Source organism: Manacus candei, unplaced genomic scaffold (assembly GCF_025592945.1).
Source record: "Manacus candei isolate 608988 ecotype Guabito, Panama unplaced genomic scaffold, ASM2559294v1 h1tg000050l, whole genome shotgun sequence".
NCBI classification, from domain to species: domain Eukaryota; kingdom Metazoa; phylum Chordata; class Aves; order Passeriformes; family Pipridae; genus Manacus; species Manacus candei.
This window is the reverse complement of record NW_026138098.1, coordinates 1897892-1916498: the sequence shown is the minus strand read 5'-3', so window position 1 is coordinate 1916498 and position 18607 is coordinate 1897892. Positions and strand designations below refer to the sequence as shown.

At 46.3% G+C, this 18607-nt stretch overlaps 1 protein-coding gene across 1 annotated transcript; it reads right to left on the bottom strand.

Moving 5' to 3' along the window:
* Positions 1-852: 852 nt before the first annotated feature.
* BAG3 (BAG cochaperone 3) lies at positions 853-18107 on the bottom strand. The gene is made up of 4 exons (XM_051800389.1): positions 17850-18107; positions 6230-6577; positions 3825-4205; positions 853-2166 (listed from the first exon to the last, which is right to left on the bottom strand). The coding sequence occupies exons 1-4, from the start codon at positions 18018-18020 to the stop codon at positions 1393-1395; spliced, it is 1674 nt and encodes a 557-aa protein (XP_051656349.1). The 5' UTR covers positions 18021-18107; the 3' UTR covers positions 853-1392.
* Positions 18108-18607: the final 500 nt, after the last annotated feature.

Below are 18607 nucleotides of genomic sequence, written 5' to 3'. Positions count from 1 at the left end.
CAGTCACACCGGTATTTCAAAACCACACATCGCACTACAGTTTACATGTTATTTTAAAATAGAGTGACACTTCTCAATGATGACTCTCAAACTGCCTCTTAAAAAACAGATTTTCAGATGGGTTTAAACCCAATTTCCAATCCCCTCTCATGATTCAGAGCATAGTTCAGTAAGTAATCAATTGCCTTGAGCGGCTATATTGAACTTTTCCTCCTACACTGTAAACCTGCTGTCAGGTAAAAAAAGATTTGTTAATTTTACAAATGCAAATCAAGGGTAACTTCTGGATTTTGGTTAGGAGCCCCTCCTCCCTTGCACTCCTTCTGCACTGGTCTGACTCTGCTGCTTTCATTTGACCAGGACGTACCTGAAGTAGGTCTTATGGCCCTTCTTTAAGTGTAAGTCTCTAATCACTTAGAACAAAGTACTGCTTAAACTGTTCACAAAATGAGAGGACTCAGATTGGGCCTATAAACACAGAGTGTGTCTGGCTGGAAATTCAGAAATACTGTTAATAAACAATGACTTTGCAGAAGAAGTTAAGATACCGTAAATTTCTGTAAAACAACCGCAGCAGATACAGATCTCAATGTTATAAACATTTCTGTTCCATGGTGACTCCTGGGGAGGGAGGGAAATGCTAAGCCAAATTTCTTCCTGAGTCCATAGACGGGATACAGCAACAACATCAAAAGGGAGGAAGTGAATGAGGAAAGACACATTTTGGTCTTGGTGAGAAAACAGTTGTCAGACTTCAACTACAACGCTGCTCTAACAAATCTGTGTTTAGAGAGTGTTTTTAAATCCAACTACTGCCTTTACATTTCCACCTTATAAAATCACAAGACTAAATTTGGCTTCCATATCATTTTATTTCCCTCTTAAAATATAGCATTGAAGTCCTGCACACATATAAATATCCCTACAGTTTCTTACACGCTTTCTATCCATCATTACTTAAAGTGCCCAACTGTGAACATTAAAAATAAAAACATTACTGTTAAGAGTGGCTATACTTATAAGAGGACTGGTATTCTGACAATGCAGGCCACTGATTTTACAAAAATCACCTGCAAAAGAATACACCCTAAACAACACGCATCAATATTAACCCTGAAGTCGTTTGGTTTTTTTCCCCACTCAGCTGATCTAAAAGCAATTAATGTACAGGGTTTATTTTTGAGACATGTCTTTTACATAGTGTAAGAATAAAGGATAAATGCATTACGTTCTTTCTAGCTCCCTCCTTTCCCCACAAAGTGTTTACTGTGTCCCAAGCTGCTACGTTGATTAAAACCAGTTGAAAAGAGCTCCGGAAATGCATGCAACTTAAAATTCACTTAAACACACTTTAAGTTATAAAGTCTGAGAGATGTGGATTTCAGCACATAGCTATGGTTCAGTTGGGTTATTAGATGTGTTTGTCGTAGTAGCCAGATTGGTAAACACTTCTTCCTTAGTTTCAGGCTGATGTCTTTCCATTTTGGTTTCCTCTTTAGCATTTTTATTACTGGTATCTCCCTTACTCTTGACTACCACAGGTTCAATCTCCATGATTTCCTGTGGTGGCTTAGGCTCTGGACAATTTGGCTGAAGTCCATCAACAGGTTCTGGGACATCTTCTGCTTTCTGTTCAAGTTTTTCCAAAATGGTCTGGACCTTCCTTACACCATCTCTCCTGGCCTGGCGCACATCCGCACGACCCTCAGGGTCCACTGAGTCTAGGGCTAGCAACTCTTTGGTCAAATACTCTTCAATCATCAAGTATTTTTTGTCAGTTTTCTTGCCTTCAAAGGAGTCGACCGCCTGCTCAAGCATTTGTACTTTCTCCAGGATTGCTTCCACTTTCAAAACACCAGGATGCTTTGGAGGTTCTCCTGTTTCCACCGTCTTCGGCGGCGGCGGCGGCGCTTCCTCAGGAGGAGGCCTTTCCTGTGGGGGAGCAACCTTAGCAGGGGGAGGAGCCTTTTTATCAGCTTTCTCTGCCATGGCTGGAGGCTTCTGGGGTGGTAGTTTAGGATCTGGTTCTTGGTGGGTGACCTGAATTGGGATATATGTTGACGGTGCCTCAGGTTCGGGCGGTGGGGCTGCCTTGTTCTCAGGCTTCGTTTCAGGCGCAGGGGGTGCTCTTGGTGGCTCTTGAGGAGGGACTTGTTGCTGAGAAACCTGGTGAGCAAGGCAAGTTTTGTGTTGAGACACAAAGCTCCTTATTTCCCTCTAAAGAACAAGTAACCTAAACCCCAGTTTTCTGTCCTCCTAGCAGTGCCATTTTCACACGAGATGATTAATCATTCTTGTGCACTGCTGAATTTTACTGTTTTCAAAAACAGCACTGTGCTGAAAAGCATTTCCAAGCTATTGCAGACTACAGGCACAAATCAACTCTCACAAACATTAAACTTCAACACACCAAATCCTGCCTGTGCTCAATAAAATCAGCCCCATGAGCAGTTCTGTAAGACAGGATCTGACTGAAGTCAGTAAGACCTTTTGCAGCTGACAGCAGCACAGTCAAGATTTCCTCCTGTGGGTCAATAATTGAGAGCTCACCTTTCTTGAAAAGCCAACTACTTTGAGTTTTAATCACATTCTGGGCTATTCTCATCCTGTTCCTATTTTCAGGGCATTCCTTTTTTTTTTTTGCTAGTGCTTATTTTTACTGATTTTATCTTTAGCGTATTTACACGCAGAGGTTACTGTGTCAATCTTATTACACTGGAGTGATTAGGGACAATCCTTGGGATTACTCCAGATCTATGGCATCAAATCAGAAACCTCTTGAAATTGAGATTAGTTTTGAAATCTTAGCAGAAAACTGCATTTTGTGAGATCTGTGTTTTCCTTTCCCTGACACCTCCTTTACTTGTTTGTGCACATATACAAGGATTTTGAAAGATGCCAAATCCAACTCTCATGGATTTAGATGGCTGAAATATCTACATTTTCTATATGATATTTATATTTCTACCTAAAATATCTATATTTTATTTAAACCAAATAAGTAAGTGGCCTGCACTGACAACCTCTTACTGCTTTACCCATTGAACATAAAAATTGAGCAGGGAGCACAAACTCTCACCCACAAAAATAAATTAGCACTATGACCTAAAATATGCTATTTAACCTGAAGTCTTCCTTGTTTTGCCCTAGTACATGGGTTTTCAAATACATTAACCTAATTCTGCTCCTCTCATTTTTCTCTCCAGAGAGGAAATCAAGGCTTGTACACACCCACTTCCACACACTCGCAGCTGTCTAATTCCCAGTAGTCTTTAACTGTAGTTTTAGTAAGAATTTTAACATGGAAAAAGTGTTCAATGAGCAACAGGTTGTACAACCAAGAGTATGCTTCAAGTTGGAAGAATAAAAAGCTCTAAGACTAGATTTTGCTGATCCTTTTTCTTCATAGCTAAAATGATTTTGTGCATCTGATGCTATCCCTAAATGGCTCTGAGACATCTGTGAAGTATATTTACATAGGTGTCACAAATCCCATGGACCTGATTTTCTTCTCATAAACATAATGCAACATCAGTGACCTCAGTGTAATTACACCAAATTATACTCTGACGAGAGAAGATCAAATCATGTCTTAAATCACATTTCAGTGATCCAAAGACTCCACAGTCCTGAGAGGTGGAAAGGCAACTCGCTGCTAATGTTAATCTCAGTATCTCCCAATGTTAATCTCAGTATCTCCCAGTCTGTTTAAATCTCAAAACAGAGACTGCTTTATGTGCTTTCATGTATGTGTTAGTACAAGCTCACTTTCCAGCTCTAGCCTAAAGTCCCCGGGAGGTGATTCCCTTCCCAGCTCTACGTACCTGGGGTCTGTCTACAACTGTCTGCACTCTGATGGGAGCTGGGGGCTGGATCTGGGTGGTAACTCTGGCTGGTGAACTCTCCCGACTCGAAGAGCCTCTCTGAGCCACCCTGAACGGAGACTGCGCCCGCGGCGCCTTGGGCTCCCTCTCCTCAGGCTGGATCTTGTGGAACACCGGCTGGTGGGCTTGGAACTCGCTCTGCTGGGCAGGGTAGTGTGTCTTCTGGGCCTGGTGGTAGGCTTGTGTCGGCTGACGGGGGAGATTTTCGTGGATCACGGGAATTGGAATATAACCACGAGGAAGCTGGTGGCTTCCTGCATTGGGTCTGCCAGAGGACTGAGGGGAAACTGTTGGAGAATCAGATGCTCCTGGAGGTTGAGGCTGCCATGAAAACAAAATCCATTAGTACATTTTAACCATTTTGTGCTCACAATACTTTTCATTTTTAAAGAGAAAAGGAGACAGTCATCATAGAAACTGAACTTATGTTTCCGGCATGCAAGGGCTCCATTTCCCTGGTTTTTTGGCCAAGAGCCCCACTAGACAAACCACAGAAGTTGTGAGAGCATCATTAGAACAAGCAGAAACCTGAGCTACAGCATTCCCAGCCCTCAAATGAGCAGGGAGTGGATGCTCAGTCAGAACGTTTGCTGCTTTTGCATGGCTGTTCCTGTCTAAACCTGTCAAATTTGAGGTAAAGTAAGCTAAGCAAACAAATTCTAAGCTGGAGACAAAAATCAAACCCTAACAGAGGCACACAACATTTTGACTTCTGATCCCACTCCCACTAACAGATTCTGTATGTTTTGTTGGGGTTTTTATAAACCATGTCACTAATTTGGTATCAGGCTATGGCAATACACATATGGCTAATGCCCCTTCTTCCCCCCTCTCCTGGACCTTCCAGCACCTCAACCCCTTGGCACCAGCAGCAGGAGCTGCACTAGCTTAGACCTGCTGTTAGAAACAAGCACTGGGCTGAGCTGCTGCAGAATCCAGTTCTCAGCATGTTCAAGGTTGGGGGTCTGCAGTTTGTTCCCAGCTGCCTCCCACCTCCTGCTCTGCCAGTCCATCCCCTCACCCACTGTGCACCAGCCCCAGCAGCTGATTCCCTTCTGGGTGTGTGACACAGCTCAGTGAAAGGCCAGGTCAGACTGGAACTGGCACAGGAGAGGGCAGGACAACACAGCCAGAAGGCAAGAGAAGGGCAGGCAAGGCAGGAGAGAAGGGGAACAAGACCCCTCTTGGTGCTGGTGAACGCTCAGCTGCCCATGAAACAGCAAGCCTAAATAAACAACTGCTGGTTTGCATTATAGCCCCCAGCACTGGCACTGCTGCTGGCCTTGCTGACACACAGCTTGCAGTCACCAACACAGACTCTGCTCAGTTGGTACCGTCACTGCACTGCCTAACTTTGTCACTTCAACTTCTGAGTCCTCTCTGGTTATCTCTCAGGACTTCAGTAAGTGGCACAGAAGACACATTCCTGAAGCCACTCTGCAGACAACACAAAGCTTGGAAGCAGGAAAAGCTGGGCCTCTTGTCCTGGTGCTGCATGGACAAGGCATCGTTAGTCAAGACAGCTGAGAAACCTGCCAACAGGATTTTAATTACATTGTTCAGACTCCAAATAAGTTTCAGACAAGATGCCACTACTGCTGAATTACAGACCTGATATGTTTTCAGCTTGGTGAAGGCTGAATTTCCTGCTCATCTTACTTTGAATAAAAATGAGGTTGGTATTTCCATATGTTACAAGAATACCAATTCTCCACAGAGAACAGGCCAACCAAAATCCTACCAGCTGAAACACAGAACAAGCAGGGTGACTTTTTTCAAATAAGTTCATAGTTTGAAAATATTTTCACATGCCACCGAAGGACAAAAACACCTTACAATTCACTTTCAAATCTGCTTTTATGTAAATCCATACTCTTTATACAACTGAAATATTAAATTAAGAACTTCTGAAGTGGCCTGGGTTGTTCGCTGACTGGACACTTTTATTTTTGTCTCTCCCACTTTGTTCACTTCACTTTGGCTGATGGTGCAGAACACAAGAGACTTGTCTTTATCCTCCACTTGTGAGGGAACCTGTATAACCCCTGAACACCCCTCCCCTGCTGCAGGACCTGCTCGGCTCAGAGGCTGCTTTGTGCAGAAGTCCTTCACACGCATTTATCTCTGCAGAACCACTGCAGAGTGGAAGCAGGTGACTCTACAAAACCCAGACACATTTATGCCGCCGTGACTGTGCAACTTTTGCATTTTAATGCTGGGAAAGCATCGGGAAAATGCAATCCCGTGGCAAGTCTGGCTTTTCTGAAGGATCAACTCCCCGTGTGACATTGAGGCCACACAGGCTGCGGGCGCCGAGCGGAGCCAGCCCGCGGTGCCGCAGTTACCTCGGGTCCGTGTGCCGCCGGTGCCGCAGCTGCCGTTGTCTGTCCACACTGTTTATCCGCCTGCGCGGCCTCCGCCGGCCCCCGCACGGGGGACTCGGGGCTGGAATAGGCCCCTCGGAGCGGCGGCTGTGCCTGCACCGTGCTGGGCACAGCTTCTGCCTTGTACCTCTGTGGCCCGGGCTGCGGGGCTGAGAAGCACGGGTGCTGCTGCCTGCCGTCCAGGCCCTCATGGATGACGGGAATGGGGATGTAGCCGGCCCGGAGCTTGGGGTATCCCATGTTTCCTTCTCTTGCCGGCGGCTGCCTGGGGCTGTCGCGAGATGGGCCGTTCGCTGAGGACTGGCCTTCCTGGAAGTTAAAAACATCACATAGTGTTTATTGGTAGCTCAGTAAAGCCGGTAAGAAAAAGCTGCCTGAAGGTCTGTCCTAAAAGCAGCATCAGCTGCGTATGAGGAGCTGAGACCTCTGAGGCCTGTGCCGGGCAGCAAACAGCAGGTGCTAAACTCTGCAGGCAGCAGAAGAGAGGAAGCTAAAAAATCTGCTCATGTGTGGGGCCTTCAGCCCCACTTCTCATAAATACTAACTTGGGCTTTAAAACACCTGCCTAACTACAAGATTTCTTATTTAGCATGCATTTATAGCTTTCAGCCACCAGCCCACCCTCTTCAGGTGGAGCTCATCCAACTCAAACAAGAGGCATTTCCTTAGCACCTCTTAGAACACATCTGTGCTACAGATAACATCTGAAAGAACATTTTCAAGGAAGACTAATCCCATCAGAAACACAATCTCGTTGGTATTGTTCTTCCCCCAACTAATTGAAGAGATACTGACCCTGCACACTGAAGAATATATTGACTTCCAGCAAAGGGAGGATTCGGTTCAGTAAATATTGAGGGAGAGGGGAGGGGAAGGCAGGACAGTCTAACAAAGAGGAAAAGGCTGAAAAGCAAGATGAAAAAATCCCTGCGTTGTCTGAGTGGGCTCACTGGACAATGTCAAAGCCCTGGCAAGGGTGGAAGTGGTTTGTCCTCAGAGACTTCACAAGTCCTCTAGTAAGTTCTTCCTGCATCGGTCATTCTATTTTGAGACCCCGCGAGGGCCAAGTTCCAGATGTATCTCTAAGTCAGATCATATAACAAGCACCTCTGTCATTCAGAGGGTAATGTCATTATTCAGTAAGAGGAGAATTTAATAAGGGGACATATGGTGCAAGTGTTGGAAACCCTATTTTTAAAGAGTTGTTTAAGCTGTAAAAATATTTCATGTTGCTTCTGTACACGTTAATATACCAATTCATTAGGAATTAACTATTTTACCAACCAGATTATCAGTGTTCTTTCTATATGACAGTATCCCCTTAAAAAGCAATTTTTGAGAATTCCTGTAAGCAATGAAACTTCAGAGAATAAAGGCTATTATTTAAGGAAACTAATAAAGATAAAAAACACGGAAAGGAACAAGTTCAAAGTCTGAGCCCCGATGCTCCACTTCCTTTTACTCATTAAAAAAAACCTCCACAAAGGAAGAATTCTGGAAGAGGCACAGAGGAGAGCCAGGCCTAGAAAGTTCGCACGGAGCAGCAATCTGAAGTTGGCTTTCCCAGCTGCAGAACAAGGATGATCTCATGCCAAGGTCTGCACCGGGATCCACCGCCGACAGATGAGTCATTTTAAATTCACCCTACCAGGAAACCACGTTCCTCTGCTCAACACAGGCTGTCCAGGGGCCTTCAGAACCCCACGCACCAACAAACATGTGCTTGTTCACCTCCCACCGGCACAACCCCGCACCCAGAGCCCTCCCGGCAGCCTCCTCTCCCGGGATCCGCGGGGATGTGCGGTTACGTCAGCAAACTGCATCTGCAGGAAAATAAATGTGAGGTGTGCTCAGCCGACAACAATGCGAGGCCGAGGCAGAGCCAAGTGTCCACAGGGCAAGCTGGGAGGGAGGCTGATGATTCCACAGGGGGAAGAAGCACCTTGGTGCTCCGAGCAGACTCCAGGCATTCTGTGCCCGGCCTGCACCAGCTGCTCTGCAGTCTCCCTGACGGAGTAACCCGAGCATTCCCCAGCCACCCCCACTACAGCCACGGCTCCCACTGCTATAAAAAGGAGATTCCCTCACTTCCAGTGTCTCTGTGGGAAGGGTCGGTGCTGGGAAGGGTTTAGGAGCTGGGTGGGCCAGGAGCACCTGCAGATGGCCTGACATGAGAAGGCTGTCAGCCAAACCAGCTCCACTCTGCTCCATCTGGGGGTAGGGAGCTCAGGATTAGTTGTCAGTTCCTCTCTTGGCATTTTGGGGGTCTGCAGTGTTTTGAACGGCTTCATTTGGGGATAAGACCTTCAATCATCTGGAGTAATCCACAGTGGTAAATTATTGCCAAGGATTCAACATGGACAGTGTCCATGCCCCCACCCAGAGTCCAACCACGGGCTTCCCCTTCCATGTCTTCATGTTCAGACCTGCGAGGCTGCCCTTGTTTTGAACCTGCCTAGCAATCTGAGAAATCTGCCACAGCAACTTAAGCCCTGGTAAGAAATACAAAAGCAGCAGCCCAGAACCAAACCAAAATCAGGTTGGACTGCTTTTCCAAACCATTCATCTCGCACCTGAAGTAAAACTTCAGTTTTACTTCACCCGCCCACTTTATTGGGTGGGTTTGGTGTGGTTGGTTTTTGTTGTTGTCTTTGGGGTTGTTTTGTTTTTGAATGGAAACACTGGCCCTCTTAAGAGCCACAGCATAAACTGTACTCCCATCATTTCTCACATATTCTCACAGCTTCAGACAACCTGTGCTGCCTCTGTGGAAAGTTAGTATAGAGTTAGTCCTTTGCCCCAGGTTTTTTCCCCCTGTAGTCAGGTCTAACCACAGAGCAATGCCTCTTACCCGAGCAGTCATACTGGAGCAGCCCTCAGTAAAGCTACAAATGCAGTGTCCTTGTTTTCCCCACCATCAGTAGCTCTGAGGCAGAGATCAGGTTCAGAAAAGGTGCTCTCATCACAATTGCTCTTCCTAATCTACATTGTTCCTTTCAACACTTAATTAATAGTTAACTCTGTAAACAGTTGCTTACATTAGCCAGTTTGTATCACCACATCTTAAACATTCCTGGTCGGTTTTTCTCCATTCCCACTGTCATACAATCAACAAACACGGGCAATCCATGTACTCTGCACCACGGCCAAAGACTACCAAGGCCTTGGGTTCAGGGAGATGCTGACAGTGGTTTGGGTCCCTTTTTAGTGACAATCCTACACAACAGTGAGTAGGAGCAGATCCCAGTACCCCCACGGCCAGGCTTTCAGCCCAAGCAGTTCTGTTTTGAGCAAGGGAGTCTGTGTTTCCAGCCTAGACAAACAGGTTCTGGAACACTGCAGGAGAAGCTCAGGTGTGCCTGGGGACAGTGTGCAAGGGGAAGGAAGGGAATCGAGCTCTGGAAAACTCCCATCATCACACTACAGAGAAAAAATTCACTCTGAATGCTTTAATTTGTATTTTAGAGCACAGCCAGCACAAAAAAAAAAAAAAAAGCCATTTTCTGGTTTTATTTGCCTTCTATCACATACAGTTCTTGCTTGTTATATTAACAAACACGTTATCTGGAAAAGTCCAGAGCTCACATTGAACACAAATCTGCACAAAGAGAGAAATGTGTAATAAAGGAATGTTTACACATAAAAACCAGGAACCCAATTCAGGTTTCTGCCTTAAAACAAACTGAAGTAAAACTCCTCTGCCCTCCTCTAAAGAAACAATAAATTCCTTAATAACAAAGCTGAGAGTAGCTACAAGCAGCAGAGGATCAATCAATTTTCAGTAAGCAGCAGGACTGAGTACCAGCACTGCAGCAATCCCAGCTCTGATCACACACTTCACTTACATTTAACAGACAGTCTCCCCAAAAAGTGGGGAGCACAGAAAAGCAAAAAAGCCTCCCTTGAGCAGCTGAGACATTTTGACAACAGTCCCAGCCTACATTTCAGGGAGCCTGCAATACCGCCAGGCACTCAAACCCAATCCACCATTTCAGGAGGTGCTGAGGGAAGAGTCCTGCCATCCAGTCCAACGGGAGTGTTCTGGCCCAGCTGTGAGGGGCAGCTGAGCCACGCTGGGATTTCTGCTCAGGGAATGACAGCGCTCCCACCTCTCATGACCAGGACGTTTCTGTTGTCAGGCCATCACCACGATAAATAAAGGTGCAGCCAGCACGGGTTGTGCAACTGGAAAAAAACACTTCATACCCCTCCATCCTCCTCTTGGCTTCCCATGGGAAGGGCATGCTCAGAACTGACACTAAAATCCTCCGACTTGCCCGGATTTTAAGTGAGTTCTGAAACCACGAGCCATTGGAAGGAAAAAAAGCGACAGCAAGAGAAAAAACAGCGTTGAAACAGAATTCCTAATACAGCTGCACTATCTGGAGTGGATAATGGCAGAACTCCCAGTGTGCCCCAGCGACTGCTCAAGTGTTATTCCAGACTGAAACACAGAAACCTGCAAATTCACTCACTGCTTATGCCAACAAATTGCCACTGGAGCTTTCCAGGTGGCTGTACCAATCAAATTAAATTTGTCAAAATATTCTGTGTGCATGCTAGATGACTTGAATAGTTGTACTGAACTCAGAATCTCCCTTTAGAGACTCCTTACATAATGCATTTTTCATTCCCCTTCTACTAAAACGGTCTACAAAATAAAGTTTAAAAGCAAGTTTTGCTGCCATCACACTCTTACATTTTTCTTAACCTGCATGGGTGTTATTTGCAGTACAACAGTCAGTTCTCTAAAGCATCTGTGTATTAAACACACATGTAGCACCTCCGTAGCTCTTGCAAAGCAGCAGTGCAAGTATTTAAATTGCACCTGTTTTGTAAATATTATCTAAAGCAAAGGAAAAACAGAATTTACCAACATTGCCAAGAAATTAAACATCTTTCTGTAAGCAAACAGAGGGTCTGCTGACTTCAGTGGTCCTGAACTTGTAAGCTGCTGCTGTGGAGTACCATGCAAACAGAAGTATTCTACTTGCTCAAATGACTGAGAAAATGCTAGTACCTGATAAAATCTAACTTCAGAACACATTTTCCACGACATTAAACCCAGATCCTAAATATTTAGGAAGAAGAGAGTAGCATGATTTTGTTCTTTCACATCCAAATACAACAATGTAACTAAAATGAGTGACTGAAATACAACAAACAAGTTTCCTTTGCACACATGTTCAAATGTATTTATCAGAAATTACCGTGAATAACCAGAAAAGCCAGTAGTACCCAATATTAAAATCTAAGAATGATGTATCAATTCTATTTATTAAAAAAAAAAACAAAGCAAAAGAACATTTTGTCACAGAAAGGCAAAACTAAGCACTAGAATTGGATTCCATATCCATTTGTATTTTACTTCTGGCCAGACCTTTTTTCCTTCTCTGTTGTGTTAACTAAGCAAAAGTACTACACTAGTTTTGCTATCAACAGAAATCAGCATTTCCAAGTACTTCTAAGAAGTTTCTCACCAGTGCTTTGTATTTGAACATATTAATAGCACAACATTAGCATGAAGTAGGTTTTATTAACAGTGCCCAGATAACTACACAAATTGGAAGGTGCAGAGTGATCTGCTCTCAGTGCTGACTCCAAACTTCAGCTGCTGAAGACTTTTGCATTCTCACCCTTTTACTCACAATTTGTGCTTAAATATATGGACTGAGCACACAGGCATTTGAGCAAGATATCATTAGCTAATGACTGAAGGAAAGCATGAATAAGCTGAGTTGCATGAGCTGTCTCAGTAGAACTTCGTGTCAGGCGCATCATGTAACCCAATTACAGGCCAAGCTGCTTTTGATGTTCCACCTGGTGAATGCTGAGTTTTTATTTCCTAACATACACATGTGTAGGCAAATAGGCCTTTTGCTCCCTCTTGTAATTATTGGGTTGTATTATCCAAGCATTACATTAACATGTGCTCTGACTGAGGAAGGCCAGCGATGCCATCAGGAATAAACACACACTATTGGAAACAAAAGGAGAACCCTAATCCTAAGCTTTTCAGCACAGAGAGCCTGGAGCAAACACACTGGCCATCTTGCAGATCAATCTTGTTGCAGGAACAAAAAAGGTCCTCTTTTGATCACTAAGATGATTCTGAAGCTAAAACACCTCAGTGCTGACATGACATCACCTGCCTTTTGTGCCCAGGAGTGGAAGTTGGCCCGTGCACAGAAAGTACCTGATGGGCCAAACTGAACATGTTTGAGAAAGAAGCAATGACTGCTACAAGGAGCAGAGCACTCTTAGGAGAGCTGGAATCACCACCCACCCTGTCAGCTTTAATGGGCAGGGTTAAAGAAAAGCCCTTTAGAGGACTAACAGAGATATCCTTGTCAAGGGCAATGAGAATGACACACTTCATTCAGTTATTCCTGTTCACTGCCTGCTTGCCTAAGAAGCAGGTAGTCAACCTGCTGCCTTCCTATTAGCTGTGAACCAGAAATCTGGAATACAGGAGAAAGTACAAGTCTCAAGAATTAGCAAAACAATGCCTCATAAAAAAACAAGAATAAGTAAATAATGGCTGAAGAAAGGGCTGTGGATTTCACAGTTTATAGTTGGGGTCCACATTTTCATCTAAAATTCCATTTTGCAAGCAGCATTTCTGTGACTTCACTTCCTTAAACATCAAATTTCCAACACTAAAACCACTTGCTACACTGCACCTCATTTATTAATCATAAGGCTTTGCCATCAGCCATAAAAAACCCACTTTCGTGCTACCTGACCTGCTGGGTGATGCCAGACAGGTCGCTTACCCAACACATGCCTGATTTTCCTGTCTGTAAAACAAAGAAGGAAAAATAATCAAACCAACAGCTTCTGCAACATATTTAAGATACAGCATTTTTCCTTCTGTCTGTAATTAAATAATGTGATCTGTGTGAACAAGCCATTTCTCCTAATTTACATCTACCTTTAACTTGGCATGAAGAGAGACCACAGATGCCCCAGAAAGCTCTGGAGACAGAGCTTACCTGGGGTGTGATACTGTCTATACACCCCACAGCATATTGGGCTGTTACCTGCCTTATCACAGTTCCAGTGGGAACAACTCTATTTTTGCCATGTGATTATGGAAAAATCCTGCCTGCGTATACAAGTGTTAAAAATATGATTCCTAGGCAAGAATGCTGCCACCTGGCACAAGTAGGCTTCCTTTGTCCTTTAGATAAGAGGCACACAGTACCAGGAGTTCCACAGAACTCTGCAATACCTCCTTTGCTTTGCCTCTTGCACGATTGCCCAGACACTGCCACGATCTCCAGCATGAGTTCTTCACGTTCCTGTCTCTTACTTCCGATTCGATCCACCTCTTGTTTTCAGATTAACTGATATCCCCATAAATTAACTTCCTGCTTACCATGTAAAGGGGGGGCTTTAAATAACTACACAGAGCAGCTGCAGGCAATCTGGACAGAGCCAGTCACAATCCTCCAAAAATCCCCTACTGATAGTTTTGCCACTGCTCCACATTATGCCTTTTATACGCAGTACCTTCTTAACCCAGTCACTAACTTGCTAACCTGACAGAGAGCACATCAGCATTAGTAATGTAAAACACTGCAGGTAGGAGAAGCCTTAATTACCAGCTGAGCCAGCCTCACATTCCCTTCCCCTGATGTGCAGCACTGCCAGAGATGCAGTCGCAGAGAGGCCGGACTGAACCCCCGGCGCAATTTCTAATTTGGGCTCCCAAGGATTGTTCGCTCAACTCGAACGTGAGAAGTCAGTGCTCAAAAATAAATTCACCACTAAAGGGATGAGAATTGAGTGACTTCAGGCTTATTTGGGGCAGCAGAGAGAAAAGAGCCACAACAGCCAGGAAGGGGGAGGATGGAAACTTAGGTGTAGTTAGTTGTTCCCCAAACACCAATGAAGCATCAGTGGGAGGGTAAGATGGCTCCTTCTCCCTTTGTTCAGGCCTGTGCAGTCCTCGTTGCAAGCAGTACATAGAGCACAGATCACTTTTATGGCTGTGGGCCTGGCTGCTCCAGCTTTTATCTCAAACCCAAGGCACCAGCGAGCTATCGATCACTGCAATATCCGTCCAGCAAAGCTCAGCACAGTCAATTCCTTTGCTCTATTTTTAGCTGCATAATTTCCCACTGGGTTTATTGCATGGGGAAACAACACGTAGAAGGGGCATCAATAAATACCTATACAAGCCTTGGTTTTGTTTTCTTTTTTAAATGCAATCTATTTTTTTCAACATTTTAAGGAACACCAAGTTAACAGTTTAACATTATAAGACAATCATGCAGGAAGTATTCACAGCTGTGATGCCCCAAGTTAACACAAAAAATAACAACAGATAAGCATAGGAAATCAGTAATTCTACCAAAGGAAAAAAGGAAGAGTGACATGGCTAGAAAACATGCTTTCAGTAAAAGTATGTATATACATGCTTCACAGTATTGATTGTACCTTACTCCTCGAATGTCTTACTGTTAACTAATCAGACACTTGAAAGAAAATCAGTACTTTAGCAAGAAGTTTCATTAATAAGTGGGTTTTGGTCATTTGCAAAGTTGTGCCTTATTTCTCACTGGAGCAGTAAGAGATTTTTCTCCCCTTTCTCAGGAAGGTCTCCCTAATTCAGCCTTACACTGCAATGAGTTCTTACAAGGAACAGGCAAACGTGCAGAGGAAGAACACCCATCCTTCATGTGGGTAAAAAAAGGCCAGACTGACTGAGAAAATTACAGAGTCAGCTGAATTCACAAATGCATCTAAACTACAGAGTTAAATGCAAAATCGAGGTCTGGTTTCGTTGGTTTAAAATGACTCTGTCATGGGTTAAAATTTCAAAGGAGCCACTTCAACTTTTACCTGATTATGTCTCTGGCACAGAATGCTGCAGTCAGCATGGCTACACTGATGTTAAGCCTGGAGTAAGTGAGAAGACCAGGATCAAGCACTTGGGAACACCAGGACTTCACTCTGATACTGCCTCAGCTGTACTACTAAGCTAGAAAAGCTCAGTTAGCTCTAGATCTGTGCTCCATTCATTGCACACAGCCAGTGTAATACCTCATTTTGTTGCCAAAAATCTCTACAGAAAGAGGACAAATACTCACGGAGAGGATATTGGTAGATATAGTGTAAGACCACCTTAAAGGTGATAAAACCCCACAAGTTTCACTGTCTGATTTCAGTGAAAGTGAAGCAATAAAGTCAGTACAAGTTTGATCCTTGTAAAGGTAAGTGAAGTCTGACACATGCAATCAGGTTTTGTCATTCTCAAATCACTTCTAAAAGCCACAAGTTCTCATTTGAGCTAGACTGAGAACGAAGGAAAACGGGAAACTCTTCCCATCTAGTCTCTCCTTCTGCCTGCATCTCTGGTTTTGTCCTTGTTTAGGTATGAACAAAAGCCTTAGTCTTCAAAAGTCATTGCTGGATTTTGAATTCACTGTCAGTGGGTAATTTGTCTTCTTTGGCATTGCCTAGCTAAGAAAACATTATTTAGGAAGAGACATAGTTTCCTCAGGCTTGATTCTATCATTCTGTTGCTAAATAGTACCTGTCCTCATGAAATTTACTGATACTAAATCTAAATTTCAGGAATTGTCCATGAATTCCAGCAGATATACTTAACTCAGGGCTCTGACAAACGGCTGGGTGAGAGGAGCTACACACAGTTTCTATCGCCATAAACTGGAGGGTTTTTTCTTTGAACACTAGACAGGAACTCTCAAAAATCAGCAGTTTTCCATATTCATCTCTGGAGGCGTTTCTGTCTCTCACTGAACAAACCCAAAGCATACACACTTTTTCCAAACAAGAAAATTTGTTACTTCTTTCTATAAGCAGGAATGTGCATCCCACAAAAGCTGTTCAAAAGCAGGTGCAATTTTTTTATCTGTGATCAAGTTGGCAAAAGAGGCACTTTTCATTACCACAAATTTCACATGAGATAGGGTGAAAATTTGCTTTGTTTCAGGCACCCACTCAAGCAGAGAACTGACCCATCAGAGAACTTCCAGTCACTTCACACAATTATCAAAAGCAGCTTAAACTCCACTGTTCTGTTAAATGGGTTAGTCTCAAGTGGTATTTCTGTAACAAAAGCTCTTGAGTAAACAGCACACTTTCCTTCTCAAGTATGTTTTATGGTTATAAAAACCCACATTATTTATTATTTTTATTGCCATAAGAGCCAATGTTAACAGGTGCCCTATTAGAGCTGGAAGATAATGCCTCCAAAGAGGACATAAAGCACTTTTTCCTATGATAATATGACTATTAAGACTAGCAAAGTACATTTTCCTAAGACCTCTTTGCATTATTACTGGAATCTATAGACCAAACGAGCTAGCACTTAAAGAGCTGAAAAGAGGGTTAATTTGTGACAGAGAAGTCCGTCCCTTTCTTTCCAGTGCCAGCTGCTCTCACACCGAGCTTTCAGTCACGGCCCGCGCTCACAAACCGAGCAATTACTATTTTAAGAAACATTAAGTTCTTAAAATAATTAACACTTCTTGAGCGCCTCGCAAGGCTGCAAGAGAAAGAGTTGCGGCAGGTCCGTCGCATCCCGCAGCCCGCTCGGGATTGCGGGCAGTGAAGCCGCACCGGGGGCTGCGCAGCCCCTCGGCCCTTCCATAGCCCCTCGGTCCTTCCACAGCCCCTCTGGTCCCTCCACAGCCCCCCCGGGCCCCTCCACAGCCCCTCTGGTCCCTCCACAGCCCCCCCGGGCCCCTCCCCGGCGGGCTCCGGGCCAGCCCCGCGGAGCGGCCGGGACGTGGCGGAGCCCCTTCCCGGGGGAATTGGGGCAGGGCAGGGGAGCCGGGCAGCCCGGCGTGCCCGGGCACAGGCGGTGCTGCCCGCGGAGGAGAGCACCGAGCCCCCGGGGGAATCGCCTTCCCACCGGGCAACTCCTACTCCGCTCAAGTTTCCAGCACTTTCTGCCCGCAGCCGTCGCGCTGTCGGGTCAGAGGGCTGTAATCCCCGAAGGAACGGGCTGTATTCCCCAAAACCCGGAGAACTGCTTGACCCGAAAGGGTCATTCCTCAGGGCCCCGGCAAAATCCCGGCCGCTCTCCCCTCCGCGTTTCTCCTTCCATGGACATATTTGGAGTGAGATGCGGCTTTTCCCTGAGCGTGCTTCGGGAGCGAAACCGGAGCGGGCAGCGGCTCGGAGAGTTTGGGACCAGGGACAAGAAAAAGGGGGGGAAAGAAAAATAAAAAAAAAAAAAAAGAAAAAAATAGGAAGAAAAACGAAACTTAACCAGAGTCCGTGCTGGGGGTTTTTGTTTGTGGAGTTTTTGTTTGGTTGGTTTTTTTAAAGGCATTCACCATTTGGGCTGTTTCACAGCTGAAAAATAAATCAGGTTCTCCTCTCCGCTGGCAGTCCGGGCGGACTTCACCAACTTTAAATAAACACCCCGGGGCCGAGGTATCGAATGATTTAAGGCACGGAGAAGGGACTGCAGTGCGTCAGAGACAAAAGGCAGCTCCTGCCCTCCCCGCATCGCCCCGCGCGGGGGGAGCGCGGCCCCCGCACCCCGCAGTGCCCCCGGCCCCGCCGGGACCCCCGGCCCGGCCGCCCCGTCCCGCCGTACCTGCGGCGCTGCCCGCAGGCGCGGGTCGCTCCAGGTAGTGGTGCGGCTGTTGTGATCCACGAAGAAGGGCCATCCCGTCTGCGGGTCGATCTTGATCTCCCAGCCGGGCGGCAGCGGCTCGGCGCTGCCCTCCATCTGCGGCGGCGGCGGGGTCTGCGCGGCCGCGCTCATGGCCGGGCGGTGCGGGCACAGTGCGGGGCGGGGGCCGGGCCCGCGCCTTTATCCGGCGGGGGCCGGGGCGGGGGCGCGGGGCTGGAACTGTCTGGAAACGGCGGCGCGGGGGGCGGCGGCGGGGGAGGGACGAGGGGCGGGCCGCGGAGGAGGAGGAGGAGGAGAAGGAGGGCGGGGGCCGGCGGAGGAGCCGCCGGCTGGAAACTTCTGGTTGTGTCCAGCAGTGCCCGGCGGACCCCCGGGGTACCGGGAACGGCGCCCTGGGAACGCCCTGGGAGCCGCAGCCGCGTCCCGGCCCCGCAGGCGTCCCCGGGCGCGTCCCGGGACGGCGCTCCCGGTTCTCGGGGCAGGGCAGGGAGCTCTCCGAGCGCGGGCACCGCGGGGTGGATGTGCCAGCCCGAGCTGCCGCCCTGCCCTGCCCGGGCCGCCCCCGAGCCCCGCACGGCACAGCCCATCCCTGGGGAAACCCTCCGGCACCGCTCGCACGGGAACCCCGAGCCCCGTGCAGCCAGAGAAAGCACAAAGCTCCTCCCAAAAACTCGCTGCCCCGTGACTGGTAATTCGAGCTTATAGTTGACAAATAACAA